Source organism: Pelobates fuscus, chromosome 5 (assembly GCF_036172605.1).
Source record: "Pelobates fuscus isolate aPelFus1 chromosome 5, aPelFus1.pri, whole genome shotgun sequence".
NCBI lineage: Eukaryota > Metazoa > Chordata > Amphibia > Anura > Pelobatidae > Pelobates > Pelobates fuscus.
Window position 1 is genome coordinate 281464786 of NC_086321.1, and position 15882 is coordinate 281480667.

General features: G+C 37.9%; 1 protein-coding gene across 3 annotated transcripts in view; it reads right to left on the reverse strand.

Annotated features, from left to right (window-relative positions):
• The window catches only part of ANO8 (anoctamin 8), a 138187-nt gene that overhangs the window by 23812 nt on the left and 98493 nt on the right, over nt 1-15882 (reverse strand). For all 3 annotated transcript variants that reach the window (XM_063455362.1, XM_063455361.1, XM_063455363.1), the window contains exons 4-9: nt 10360-10498; nt 8289-8385; nt 7673-7789; nt 7056-7183; nt 3894-4055; nt 2780-2932 (exon numbers count right to left, since the gene is read on the reverse strand). In XM_063455362.1, coding sequence (XP_063311432.1) covers nt 2780-2932; nt 3894-4055; nt 7056-7183; nt 7673-7789; nt 8289-8385; nt 10360-10498 — 796 coding nt within the window. The remainder of the gene's footprint in view (nt 1-2779; nt 2933-3893; nt 4056-7055; nt 7184-7672; nt 7790-8288; nt 8386-10359; nt 10499-15882) is intronic.

Consider the following 15882-nt stretch of genomic DNA (forward strand, 5'->3'; position numbering starts at 1 on the left):
TTTTTGCCGTGAGGCATTACTCATGTATTAAATGATTAATGTATGATTGCATGATTAATGTATGATTATATGGTGTCACTGCCGAAATGTTGTATCTCTGATTTGTCCTTGAGTCCAAAATAAACCTATCTGAGTATTTACCCAATGCTGTGCAGGCTGTGGCTCTTCACTTTTGGATACATTTTGAAGGTTAGCAGACCTCTACCATGGTGCTCTGGTGTTATTAATACCTGTGTGCAACACTTAACAATTATTGTGTTTCTGCAAACATCCACCCATCCAATACTGTTACCACAATATGATGCAAAGTTATGTCAACAATTAAAACTGATCTTTTAGTATTAATAATATTGCAATGCATCACCATATGAATGCACTTAACAAATTAATAACTATCCTCAATGAATACAAAAGTGAACTTTCAGTGCATTGCCTATGGCAAGCAGGTTCATAATTAGCCCAGTTGGCAGCCTTAAACGCTCAAATCACTTAAATTAAGGATATAGACATTTATATATATATATATATACACACAAAACTTTAAATTAAATACCCAAGTAGGCACCATAATCACTGATGACATGTATGCCTCTAAAAAGGTTCTAAGATTGTAGCCTTACATAGTGATTCTAAGGAACAGATTTACACAGTTTCAAATAAGGTCCTTGGCACAATGCGATTCACGGCTAGGTAACTGCAGTGGTTAAACTACACTGGAGGAAAAACAAGTTGTAGTTTGGCTTGTAAACAGTGGGTGGCGGTACAACATCCCCATCATGCTAAGAGATTGCTCAGAGAAAAATGATTATTATTTTGTAATTGCAGGAATTATTTGCTCAGTTTATGCCAACATAGGTCACTTAAAAACAAACAAAACAAAACATAAAAATATTAAATACATAAAAACAAATACAAGTGGCTGACTTGAATCGTTATATATCGTTATTTTTGTTATAACTGTCTAATGAAGTTAACAGCTGAAGGTCACTAAACCTAGTGTTATATATGCCTTATAATGTTAGAAACATATAGTGACATGGAATTGAAAGTAAAAAAAAAAAATTCTACAATGGCTAACTATAAGATGTATTTACCCGTTACTAATTCTTAGTTGTCCACTGTAAGTTGAGGACATAAACTAGCAAACAGATATGTTGTCTCAACAAGCCCGATTGTGAAAAGGCATCTGGCTTAATGGGTTACTCCCACCCACATCAAAACTTATACTTTCAGAAGTGGAAGTGGAATCTTTAGGTACAGTGGTTCTGAATGAGAAACTGTACATACTGAGAGCTATTTGCAGTTTTGTGGCACACATGAGATATTGCCTAATGTGTAAAATTCCATCTGTTGTCAGTGTGCATGCGGGACAGTTTTAATTAACTTTTATCCTTGCAGTGGGAGTGCACTTGCATGTCGAAGTTTGAATCTCTTCTTCCTCCTTCCCTCTCTTATTTAAGCCCTCGCTGGCTCTATTCAGCAATTTTTAATTTTTAGATTCCCACTTTCCCTTCTCTACCCCCCACTCACTCCTTCCCTGCCCCATCTCAGAGCACATGCAACACTAGGAGATGATGAGAACAGTCCAATCAAATGCTTTATTATGAGAAGCATTTGATTGGACCATGGAGAGTGAAGCAGTGATATCGGTTGGGACGTGGAAGCCAGCGAGGGAAGCGTTGCCTGGTGCTGGATTCCAGGTAGGTTTTGGCTTATCTTACCGGTTTATAAGGGGGGGGGAGGGGGGAGGACCTAATTACTAATGGCCAATAAAGTTAATTTACAAAGGGTAGGAGTAACCCTTTAACATGGATATCTTTAGGAAATAGCTGGGAAGCAACTTAACCCATGTATGCTTAAAAGTTTAAATATAACCCAAACATATAATTTTCCATTGTTTACCAGTGATTTTTCAAACAACTTTAATGTTCCTCTCTCACCCAAACACGTCTACCTAATAAAAAGTTACAGCTGGACTGAATCACATGTTTAGCCTAGACTAGCACAACTATTTTCTCTCGTCAGTGATTCCGATTAGTCATTGTTTTACAGAATTAATTATAGTAACACCCAATACTGGCCTCTTTACTGAACAGTGCGTGAGTTGTGGTGAGTCTGCAACTAAAAAATAATGCTTAGGCCAATATAGTGAAAGTGCAAGGCTTTTCGCTTTGGAGTTAAATGTGTTTTAGATGTACTAAGCCAGGAGTAAGACTCCACTCACAGTGTAACTCTGGTCTCTGGGCATCTCCTGCCTTCACTTATAGACTTAGAGGGAACTTTTTTCCTACCCCTGGCTACAACATTTTACAGGTGATTGTATCACCATCTTTCCGTAGCAATATTTTTTTGGGGGGACTCAATACAGTGTTCCTTTGTCTATCTCATTTCTTTAGGATCCAATAAAGTTATATTCCAATAATAAATTATTTTTTTGACATAGGACACTCACATTGGTATTAGGAAACACTAATTGTGCTTCCTATTTTTCCCGCCTCTATATATGCCATACTCTCTAGGATCTGTGGGGATTGTTATATTGTGTTGTCAATCCCCCTCTTTCTGCCAGCTGTAGATCTCCCTTAGGGGAGATTTCTCTCGTTTTTTCTATCAACTAGCAGTGTATTTGGGTACATGCCCTGGGTGGAGCTGGCACCACCAACTGACCATATCTCCCCTGTTTCTACCTTATATACCTCTCTTTTTTCATCTCTGAAAGGTGATAGGTGAGACAGGGAGATTATTATTATTTTTCATTTATAAGTAAGACTCCACTCACCTGAAGCTCGAAGCAAGCAAGCATCACGATGAACACAAAGCATAGACATGACATACAGATGGGGAGACTGACGCAGGATTGGAACAGGAGACGTTTCCAAGGTGGATAGTAGAACTCTTCAGAGTTGGTCACTGGGCTGAGTCTCTTGACACCCTAAACAAGAATACAAAAGATGACATTTTTGACAAAAAAAGAAAAATATGGCTTTTTAAAGTTTAAAAAAAGTCTGCAAATTGCTATAGATGTATTCTTACAAATGTGAAGTTGGGTCATTTTAGCATTTTCTGTGCCCTATTTTCACCTGTCAAAGTTGCCTCCTTGATGTACCTTTACAATCCCTTCTAAGAACATCCTTTATGCTCCATAGATGAACCCTACTAGCTGCAAACTACTAACAGGTTGTTCATAATAGTAATAATAGTCTTACTGTATGCCCTGTATGTCAGTTACTCTAGTTCTTCCCTATAGGCACCCAGGCCACTTCAGCTCAATGAAGTGGTCTGGGTGCCAGGTCCACCTAGGGTTAACTGTGCAGCTGTAAACATAGCAGTTTCAGAGAAACTGCTATGTTTCACTGCGGGATAATCCAGCCCCAATCAGGAGTGAAATCTGTTCTAATCAATAAACAGCTGTCCAGTAGACATATACACGGGATAAGTAGATTTATGCAAGAGCAGTTCCCTCAGCAGACAGGATGAGTGTTAATGATCTAAAAACTGACAGCAGCCATACCACTGCTGCTATAAGCTTGCACACAGTCTGGCGTACAAGACAATGAACTTTGAAAATTAAGTGTGAATGGACAGGATCCCTGCACCATAGCCAAGTCAGCAAAGTAGAGGTAATTTGATACTTAGAATGACCCTCTTTATTATTATATTGTCATTGAGTGCCATGTCCCTTTTCCTTCCAATTCCCGTTTGGAATGAAATTAACGAAAAATTCTCACATCAATTCTCAATCTCTTATTTGATAAATAACTCTATTAGAGTTAAATTGTGATCACTTTCATTGGTACTATTTTATCATGATAACTTTCAAGTTCATACAAAACACGTTCAGGGACTTCAGGACCCCACTAAATGAACGGATTCCATTGAAATGTTTCACTGACCCTGAATTGGGATCGAGGCTCCTCGATAAATTCTGCAGGGGTATCCAGTGTCCCCCACTTGTAAGCCAGCGCTGCTCCTCTTCGTTTCCAGCCCTCTAAGAATAGAGTAGCCCAAACCACATTGAAAAGTGCAAAGACAACACAGCAGATATCACGACTAGTCTGTGAAAGACAGAAAAGGTAAAGTATAAAATAAACACTCTGGATTTGCAGATATAAATTATTTATAAGTCTTTCTAAGAACGTGATTTTAATCATATTTCATCTGAATACCACGATTAATCTTATTATACTGGCCTAGTACATCATCTAAATCTAAATACATCTTATCTAAAAAGTACCTCTATAAGCACCTGCTTCATGATAGATACCAATAACATATGAAATTGATCATGCATTGATGTACCCTGTGAACCCGCCATTGCTGCCAATATTTACAACCAAAAATATCTAATTTAAGAAAACGTGCAGAAATATACAAATATTACGGACATTTTTTATGCACAGTGTAATTTAGATGGAATGTAGCTCTTTATAAATATATACATAGTCCATCATGTGATGTTTTTGTTCTCCACAAAATCCAGTTTTGAACACTAAAGTCCTTTACAATGTTTCAAGACAGCACTCCCCCACCAGTTACTGAGATGCTAAGGTTCCCATATTGCATCACTGAGTTCCGTTTTCCCAGCCAGCAGGCTATGGATATTAGTGGTGACATCTGCTGTATCAAGTAAGCCTAGTGCCATCTCACAAATAGGTTACAACACAAAATAACCCGTATCATCTTCTAGTTGGAATAGATGCCTGCTCATTAGCCATTACTCCATGTCAGAGGAGATTCAGTCAGCACCTGAAAATAATAATCTTTGCTTGTGCAACAGATTAAAGTAGTATTGCCCGAGAGCTCCATTTATACCAATAAACAAGTCATTTAGAAGTGTGTTTTACTACTCTCTGCAATGGCCCATTCTTGATAGAAAACCCACTACTTATGTAAACATGACATACTTATTAATTCTCCTAGTTTATGTTAGTTAGATGAATAAGTGGAGAACCAGTGTTCCTCAACACATAACACACTAACTATTTACAGTGGCAAAAACAGAGTAGTATTGCATTAGATATATTATATATCATATTTCAGTCAACTCTGCCATTTTCCTGCCTTGGTTTTAATCCAAAATGCACTTTATCACTTGCAGAGGCACCCGAGGAAGACGCAAGAAGCGTGGAAACGCGTTGTGCTGAGTTCTATTACTGTGGGCTTATATTCTATGGCACTCCAGTTACTTGAATGTAAGATTTTTATATTTTTGGTTTAAGAAATATTGCTTATCTCACCTTACCTGGTGTTGCCTTCTGCTGTTTCTCTTTCTACTATTGAGGAAAAGCTGCCACTTACCCTGTCTGCTACTACAACTATAACAGCTATGCTCTATTACCTGAGCCAGTTATTTGAACAGACTCAGAAAAATGTGAGTTTGATACTTTAAGATAATTATATCACCCAAGTATTACCTGTGTTTACTATATTAACCTATGAGATTTTTTTCTGTTTTCTCATTTTCTGCTGGGATAATTATACCAGACATATATACGTGTGCTTTTATTACATTTATAATACATATGTATACACATTTTAAGAAGGTTGCATGTCATTGGCCTCCCAGAGTAACCTCTAACTCACATACCTGTCTCTTACTCTCTCCTCCAGCTCTGCTTCACTCCCACCTTTTTGATTGCTACCTCCTGTCCTAATGTGTTTTATACCCCACTTCCTATAGACTGTAAGCTTGTTTGATATTAACAATTGCACTTATGGATTTAGTAAGATATAGCCCAACATTACAATATTTTATTGTGCTCTGTTCCCTTTATTTGCTTGCTGTTATTTACTTTTTTTCCCCAGTGAAATATAGTCAGGGCTGGGGATGGAAGCATGCACATTGTGGGATATAAGCTTTGGACATTATGACTAACAAAAAAGGGCAATAAGGATATGGCTGAGTTTGGAGAAACGTATTGGTAAAACTGACATGACATGAAATGAGTAGTTAGGGAAGTATTTGTGTAACTAGATAGGGAGGTGAAAGTGTGGATGAAGGGAAACTGAAGTATAGCTAGAGGTAATGGATGGGCATAATGAAGGTGGGAGGGATGATGCAGTCCAACAAGACTCAGTTTGAAGTTGCAGGTTGTACCAGCATTCAGATGTCTAAGCCCTTGCTGTCGGGCACAAGTGTGATGGTGCAGCAAAAGACAATGGCCAAGTTCTGCATTTGTCTATTGAAGTGCCCACAATATCTTAAGTGACTGCTAAGGCATATAATCACTGTGACTGGCTCTCATAGGAATCATCCAGCCTGAAGTCCAAATCTAGGGCTAGGGTTAGCATAAGGATTATAGAATTAGGCTTGATACTAGGAAATAATTACGGTTAGTGTTAACATCAGTATTATAATTAATGTTAGGGTTAAAATCAGATTCTATTTGATTAGGTTACAGCATTAGTTACAGAAATAAATGAAGATAGTCTCGTACAGGAATTTAACTAAGGAAGATAGCTGTTTTGTGTGTTTGTGCTTATTATGCAGATGTTGTTTTTCTATGAAGCATAGGCCATGATACCCTACCTTTGGCCAACCATGATTTAGAAAACAATGTAACGTTCTCTATGGCAAAACAACTACAGGTGAACAGTGGTTCCATCCCACTGCGAGCCAATGCATACTAATAAAAATGGCATGCTTAAAGCTTAACAGTTGCTAAACATTTACAATTATTTGCGTGTGAACAAACTCGTATTTTAAAAGCAGTCAAATGTTAAAAAAAAAAAAAAAATTGGTAATTTTCAGCAAGCTTGTAGAAGTAATTTGTTTTGTCTTCTCCGCCTCCTGCCTTGTCTTGCAGCCGCACACAACACAATCACTGCAAATGGAAATTACATCCACCAGCTGGGGAATCATCTTAAATTATTCCAAGTTAAGAAAAAATTTTCACTTTGATACATTTTTCAACATTATAAAATGCTCTTCTATAGAATTGTAAGATTTATTGTACATATTGCCTCCCACAAAGTGAAAACAACACACTTTTCTGATTTGATTAAATACATTTTGAGATTGTCGTGGCAGGTTTACTGGACCCAATCATCCTTACCTGGTCAGACTCAGTGAAAAACCAGAGCATCATACCAAAGACAGCAGGATAGACCAACGATGAAGTGTAGAACCCCAACCACGAGAAATACATGGCAACCTTCACTCCGAAATAGTCACAGATGTCATCTGTATACAGTGAACAAAATCTATCTGCATTACAATAACATGCATACTTATAAGTTATATATAAATGTCTGATATCCTCAATATGGTGTTACATAAAATATATATTGCTATAGACATTTCAGAGTTAAATACTAGGAATTAAATAAGAATATAAGTATATATTGACCTGTGTTCCTGTTGGTTAGCAGTTTGTACCTATGCTGGAGAGTAGCACGTAAATAACAAAATTGATGATTTTATTTTAAATTATAATTTGTATGGAGATGATCAGTGTTACACTATACTGCTGTAATTTGGCATGACATTATTTCAAGTATAATAATATTAATTAAAATATGTATAAAGCATCATAATAGATCACAAATGATCACTAAAAAAATAAAACCTTTTATTTGATGCATAGTTTAACTCCAGCAGTAGACCAACAGTTGAGTGATATTCTAATTTTCCAATGATTAGGTAGTCATAGATATTTAAAGGTTTTATTACCCAGTGGCTGTCTCTCACATACTGCCTGGACCCAAGACTTCATGAGCCGGCTCAGTATTCGCTGTTCATGGACAGGAAATACCTGCTGGATGACCCCACGAGCAGTAAGTTCTGGGACTGAGAGATGGATTGGGATGTGAAAAGAGAGGTCCACCAAAAGGCATACAAGTGGTGAAATAAGGACAAGATATAGGACAAAGTGAGAGGAAATCCACAGAACAGGAGAAAATAACCAATTAACAAGAGGAAAGGCACAAATAAGAGGAAACAATAAGACAACAACATTTTAGAGGAAGGGGGAGCAAATTAGGACAAGAACAGAGGAGGATGAAGTGAAGACAAGCAATGGCATTGGAATGAGTAGAAAAATGTAAATAAATAATGTAGAGGAAAACAGAATGAGACATGAATAGGGCAAGGTAAGCAAAAATAAAAAAATCAGAGAAAGAGAAGATTAAGTCAGCCTCACATAATAAGTTAAAGATAACATTCTTTTTAATATTTATGCCCTTTATTACTACTTCCAGATGTTAGTCAACTATTGAAATAATATATTAAAAACATATACAGTTTTGTGGGTAATTATAATAGTAAAGAAGTGCAAGAGCTCACTCACTGATAGGCTGTCCCTCGAGGAAGTGTATATTGTGCAGAGATTCACCGTGTTTGGCTCGGAGGTTCTCCATCCAATACCTGATGATGCTCTGACGTTCCTGCGTAATATTATTTTAGTGACAATCTGCACTGATTCGCTAGCACCTAAATAATTGCTAATGTGACATCAGAGGGAAATATGCAGGTATAAAATGCATTTTTCAGATCACATATACTTACAAAATCTGTTTTATGCAATTTGCACAAACCTTTCCTTTTACACTCTGTTCAAGTAGGCTTTCATAAAATATACTAGGTCGCAACCTACTGTACTTCAGGGAACGTAGGTACAGGTTCTTTTATTTATAACAAATGAAATCTTTTTCTAGCTCAAAACAAACAACAGAGCTTGCCAGTAGATGAACAATTTAATCACTAAAAATGTTACAGTAGAAAAGTGTGTTGCATTGAAGGGCCACCTATAAAGGACTTGAATGCTGGACAAAAGATTGTAAGAACGGTAATGTAATCCAACAGCTCAGAGCGTCTGTTGGCTGTGGTTATTGGCGAATGACTGTTGGAGCGCTGCTATGGATATTTGGCTCAGTTTGTCCACCAGTTCACTAGAAGTGGGATGTATTAAAAAAAGAGGTCTTGCTTTTTTCTAGTAATTAAATAAAGAACTTAAGAACCGCATTACTACTACTTTGTGGCAACAAACACAATCAAGCAGCAGTTCTTAATATTGTAACAAGAAGGTCATTCATAACAGCTGTGTTCTTGAACTTTGCTTAGAGTGACTTGGGAAAGCACTTTGGCAAGGAGAACTCTCAGAGCAGCAAGGCTCCTAGACCATTTTAGCAAGTTTATCAGAATGGCCAGACCCTCTCACTGTGCCAACTTGCACACCCAGAATAGCCATGCTCCTAGACTGCAAAAGAAAACCAGGACAGTACTTTTTACACAGAGTCATGGCAAACCATAGCAGATCCCTGACTCTAGACTACCTCCCATGCAGCTCATTTATTACCCTTGGAGTACAGTCCAGAGCAGACCAGAGGGCCAGATATTAACCCTATCCATCCTTTACCGTGCCGTGAGAAATATTCAGAATGCATGTAGCTTAAGATAGAGGTGCCTGGAGATTTATAGTGCGATGCCAAGGTCATCAAGAACAAATATACACCTACATACAGTGCTAGCAAGGTCAGACTGGAGCAGATATAATACCACACTGCTAGAAAGGTCATCTCGAACAAATATACTATTATAATATGCTAACAATGTCATGTAGAGAAGATATACACCAACGCTATGCTAACAAGATTATTAAGAACAGATGTACTGCTACACAGTGTTACTGAGTCTACACAAGCAGTTTAAAAAGTCCTAAACAAGTGCTAACATAGCTAACAAGGTCAAATATAGACAACAAAATATAGAGATGATACAATTAGACACTTTTGTGCTTTTAAGGTCAGTGAGAACAGATAAATAGCCAGAAGGCTCTTTAAAACAGCAAGCATCCTCTGGTGCAAATGTGGGGGCACCTCGCTCCTACTAAACATATATAATATATAAAGGAATATAAATCACCAAATACTTCTTACATGTTTTGCACTGATAGCACAATAGTTATATGTACAGAGACTATGATACATTGCTTCTACACAGTGACAATACGTACACCCTAGATAGCTAGTCTTCTATCTCCTAGACTCCGCAGGCATAGGCAACTTTCGGCACTCCAGATGTTTTGGACTGCACCTCCCATGATGCTATGTCAGCATTATGGGTGTAAAAGCATTATGGGGGATGTAAAACACAACATTTGGAGTGCCGAAGGTTGCCTACCCCTGTTAGAGGTTGTTTCCGTGAAGAGTGTGGAAAAAGAACTCTATGCATGCGAAGTAATTTATAAAAGCCAAGTTCTTTTTAATTCTTTTAAAGCGTTCGTTATATCTGCACTACTTGTTTGATCAGAAGTAAATTTCTTTCATAACCATTCATTTATTATTTTGGTAACCGGCTGATCCTACAGTAGAGACATTCTGAAATCAGAAAGCAAAAAAAAAAAAAAAAAAACACCTTACCTGAGATGTGAAAAAATTCAGCTCATTTTCAATGTTCTGGTAGATATAGTCCTCCTCACAAGAGAAGACACGAGTTCCACCCCCAAACTCTGCTTTTACTGGCTTACGCAAGCCAGTCTCCTCCGCACCACGAAGCAAGCTACCACACAGGCAAAAATAGTGTCATTTTGTCAAACAGGAAATTAAGAGAGTAATTAAAGAAAGATAAAGAGCTGCCAAAGATGGAAGAACAAAGAGTTGGCAAGGTGGGCAACAAGTTTAAAGGAGAACTGTCATTTCCCAGGACTTTTAATATTATGGCTACTTATTATACCCATATTTAAGGCATATGGATTTCCAAGGTGTAGAAATAAAACTAAATGTAGAAATCTACAACTCTTAATCCAGAAATTGGTTGCATCCATCCCGCTGTCATATCATTGTTATACATTCTGTCGTTTGCACCTGGCAGTCGGGACAGAAAACGCATATATTGAAAAGCATAAATTAATCAATGTTTAATTTCTCCTCTTCATTTTGTTTGTCCTGGCTCTGCCTTGTTCAGACTGGATTATGATGTAATTTGTTAAATCGTTAATATAAATTTAAAAGAAAACAGAGCATGTCAGGAATCCTGATAGACAACACGACTATATTTTTAATACATAAAATGTGTTAGGCTTACTTAAGCCACTGCAATGTTGATGCTTGTTGCTATGTGTGTCTACATAAGCTGTTGTGGCAATGTGGACAATTATGTTGAATCTGCACAATAAAATAAAGAATAAAAAAAAAAAGAAAAGAAAACAGAGCATCTGATAAAAAAAAAGGTCAATGCAAGTTAGAAGTGATTTTCAGTCAATTATTCAATGGTGTACATTCCAGAGAAGTGACAGTCCATGCCCATCTTTTAGTAATGGGATGCTTGTGAGGCTGTATTAGAACATCTGGATAATAATTAGAGAGTGGGTATGTGTAGATAAGTGATGGAAATGTGATAGAGTAGCAGTGCAGCTTCTTAAAGCAGATGTCTGATTATCATCCCCATGGAATATACACCTTCAACGAGTGTATTATCTATATGATCTTTATTATTAGTGTTCTGATTTGAGATGAAATTGGAGTTTCAATTGCAAAGGCACAAAGTTTACTAAGATGGATAAGGTACTAGTTATGTGTTTAGTGTAAGTATTGAGATATACTGTATTTTTCCAATGTATAAGACTATGTCTTTTTCTAAAAAATGTTATTCTAAAATTGGGGTTCGACACACATACCAGGTCTCTTTCCCGCCGATCCACTTCTGAATACTGTGGCAAGGAGGAAGAGATCCTTATATGCATGGGAGATGCAGCAGACATCAGCACTTAACACCAATGAAGCTCTAGAGACATGTCGCACCATGAAAGGAGCAACCATATTAAGGTATGCTCCACCTCAGGTAGGTCTTGCTTTCTGATTTATATTTATGGGGGAGGAAGAGGAAATGGGGATCATGGAGCAGATGGAATATTACTGTTATGTCCCAGCATGCCCTCACACCACCTGCTGTATTGTAAGAGCTGTAGTCTCCCAGCATGTGCCATTAACTTCCCAGAGTACCATAGCACAGGGTAGGCATGAGAATCAAAAGTGTGTTGTTCTCCTCAGAAGTCACCTCTAAAATATCAAATTTGTTCTATTTGATGTTTAACATATTGATTTCTTCATTTTGGGCTCAAAAATAGGGGTCAACTTATACATGGGGCGTCTTATACACGGAAAAATACGGTATACACACTATACAGACAGAAAAGGGTAAAGAGAATGCAAGGATCTTAAAGGGACACTATGGGCACCCAGAGTACTTAATCTCATTGAGATGGCTTGGGTGCAGTGTTATGGTCCCCTTAGTTCTGAGAAACAGTGTTTACATTGCAGCGGTCTACCTGACAGCCACTAGAGGTGCTTCCTGCAGTTTTACAAAGTTTACGGCCGTGAGACAACGCTGGACTAATGCATGAGGACGTCAAGCACCTTGCAAAATCCCATAGGAAAGCATTGAGTCAAAGGCCTAATGCGCAAGTGGAGTAGTCCGACTCAGCGCCAAGGGGCCTCTGGGCTGGAATCAGGTAAGCGTTTAAATGCTTATTTAACCCTATGGGATGGGGGAAGGGGGGAATGAGGGGGCAGGGACAGAGGTACACTGTAGCAAAAGGTATACAGTTTGGTATTTCTAACACTATAGTATTCCCTTAAAAAGGCAAGTTGAGATAAAGAGTAACAATGATCCTTCTGAAATGCATTTACAAAATACTAAGTGAAAAAAGCGTTATTTTTAAAACCCTTTAAGGGTAAAATTCTGTTTTATGAAAGAAACATTCACATTGAAGAGGGTTAGTTTTACATTACACACTGTATTATCCATAAAAGGAATTGTCTGAAAATAGACGATTGTTTTCAATTACAGTAAATTTAGGAAATGAAAATAAGCATTTCTCTTTGTGCAGCAGGGAGATAACATGTCTCTCACACTCAATGTGGAGTTAGATCCAGCAGGGGGAGTACTAATGCAGTCAGTTCCCTGCTGATTCAAGACATAAAAAGGCAGTAGGAGGTAAAATACACAGATGGAGTTTGTAACTTAAACAGACAGTCTAGGCACCAAAACCACTTCATCTTGATGTTGTTTAGGTGCAAAGCTAACCCTTGCGGTTTCTGAGAAACATAATTTTTTATTTTGTCAGGCAACACACCCAGAAATGTCCTGCTTAAAAGACCACTAGAGTGCCAGGAAAACAAACTTGTTTTCTTTGCACTATAGGGTCTTTAAGCTCCCCCCACCCTCAGGGTCCCACTCCCGCTGGGCTCAAGGGGGCTGAAGGTGTTAATCACTTACCTTTCTCCGGATCCCTCGCCGCTGGGGAACTCTGCTCCTCCTCCCGACGTCAGCGCAGAATGCGCATGCACGGCAAGAGCCGCGTGTGCATTCAGACAGTCCATAGGAAAGCATTTCTCAATGTTTTCCTGTGGACGTCAGTGTCTGCTCACTGTGATTTTCACAGTTAGAATCGCGGAAGTGTCTCTAGCGGCTGTCAATGAGACAGCACCTAGAGGCTGGATTAACCCCAGTGTAAACATAGCAGTTTCTCTGAAACGGCTATGTTTACAGCTGCAGGGTTAAAACCTGGGGGAACTGGCACCCAGACCACTTCATTGAGCTGAAGTGGTCTGCGTGCCTATAGTGGTCCTTTAAGATCTGTGATTTCTTAATATCTTCATGTTCAGCATCACCACGAAAGCATGATGAAGATGAATGTGGCTAATGCTAATTATAGAGAAGTATGAAATGTAATGCTTCGCTATGATAAGCACTATATATATATATATATATATATATATATATTTATATATACATGGTGCTAATCATAGAGACAATATATATATATAGTCTCTTTAAAAACATTATTTATAAAGTTACGTGACCCTATAAAGAAACTCTATAGTCACTAGAACCCCTTAAGCTTAATGTAGTTGTTCTGATGTTTATAGCCTGTCCCTACAGGCTTTTCAATGTAAACGCGGCCTAGTAACACCTATACTGGCAAACACTCAGGTGGCCACTAGAAGTGCTTTCTAGTCCAGTACTGCACAACATGCAGTACCTAAGTTCCACGTCGCCTCTGCATGAAAACGCTGAACATTCCCCACAGAGATGCATTGATTGTTTGTATTCCTGACTTTATAGTGTTCCTTTAATAATGCTGGACTATTTTTCTGTGTTTTTATTTTTCTATCTATCTATCTATCTATCTATCGTCTGCCTGTCTATCCACTCTTATGTTCCAAAGAGACATTTAAAAAAGACTCCTTAAATACTAAAAAGGTTGCATAATTATGTGAGCAATTACTGTGTACATTATGCCCCTGCAAGTGACTAATGATGCAAAAATGTAAATATGTGTCTCTTGACTTTATTGGCCAGTATGCAAGAAAGAGAGAGTTCAAAGACAGCATCTGTGAAACAACCACATTTTTTCCATGCAGGTAATTGTTTTAACAAAAAAGGCAGGGCTTACAGCTCAGAGTGATCGTGCTAGCATTCTCAAAACTCTAACAGCTAATCGGCATATGTTTAATAAGGGCTAAAACACTGCTCAGCTGAATAGTAGTGATAATTGAGCAGGGAGTTTGTGGTATATTGTAATGCGCCTTTATATATACTCCCTCAAGTGTTTTATTGAGATTACTACGCCAAAAAAGTTACATTTTAATCTAAAAATAGTAAATCTTAATACATTATTTTGTATCTCAGTGAGAAATTTTATGTACAGTGCAGTGAGAAAATATTTATACCCTACCTGATTTGCTGATTTTTTTAACATGTGTCACAACAGTGTCACAATGATTGGTTTTCAGATCTTAGACATGGATAATAAGACTAAACACAAAATTTAGTTTTTGATAATAATTTTATGAATTTTAGGGGAAAAGTTAACAAACAGCAACTTGTAAAAATGAATTACCTCCCTAAACTCAATAACTGCTTGAGTCACATTTAGCAGCAACAACTGCAATAAAATGTTTCCTATTATAGAAGATCAGCCTTCCACATCACCATGTTTGCAAATGTAATTTAGCGACATTGGAGGGTTTTGAAGCAAAAAACATTAATGATCTGGGCAGAGCATCTCAATAACGGTCAAGTCAGGACTTTGACTAGGCCACTAAAAAACTATTAAACTCAGGACTTTGACTAGGCCACTACAAACCATAAAACTTAGGACTTTGACTAGGCCACTACAAACCATTAAACTCAGGACTTTGACAAGGCCACTACAAATCATTAAACTCAGGACTTTGACTAGGCCACTACAAACCATTAAACTCAGGACTTTGACTAGGCCACTACAAACCATTAAACTCAGGACTTTGACTAGGCCACTACAAACCATTAAACTCAGGACTTTGACTAGGCCACTACAAATCATTAAACTCAGGACTTTGACAAGGCCACTACAAATCATTAAACTCAGGACTTTGACTAGGCCACTACAAACCATTAAACTCAGGACTTTGACTAGGCCACTACAAATCATTAAACTCAGGACTTTGACTAGGCCACTACAAACCATTAAACTCAGGACTTTGACTAGGCCACTACAAACCATAAAACTTAGGACTTTGACTAGGCCACTACAAACCATTAAACTCAGGACTTTGACAAGGCCACTACAAATCATTAAACTCAGGACTTTGACTAGGCCACTACAAACCATTAAACTCAGGACTTTGACTAGGCCACTACAAACCATTAAACTCAGGACTTTGACTAGGCCACTACAAACCATTAAACTCAGGACTTTGACTAGGCCACTACAAATCATTAAACTCAGGACTTTGACAAGGCCACTACAAATCATTAAACTCAGGACTTTGACTAGGCCACTACAAATCATTAAACTCAGGACTTTGACTAGGCCACTACAAACCATAAAACTTAGGACTTTGACTAGGCCACTACAAACCATAAAACTTAGGACTTTGACTAGGCCACTACAAACC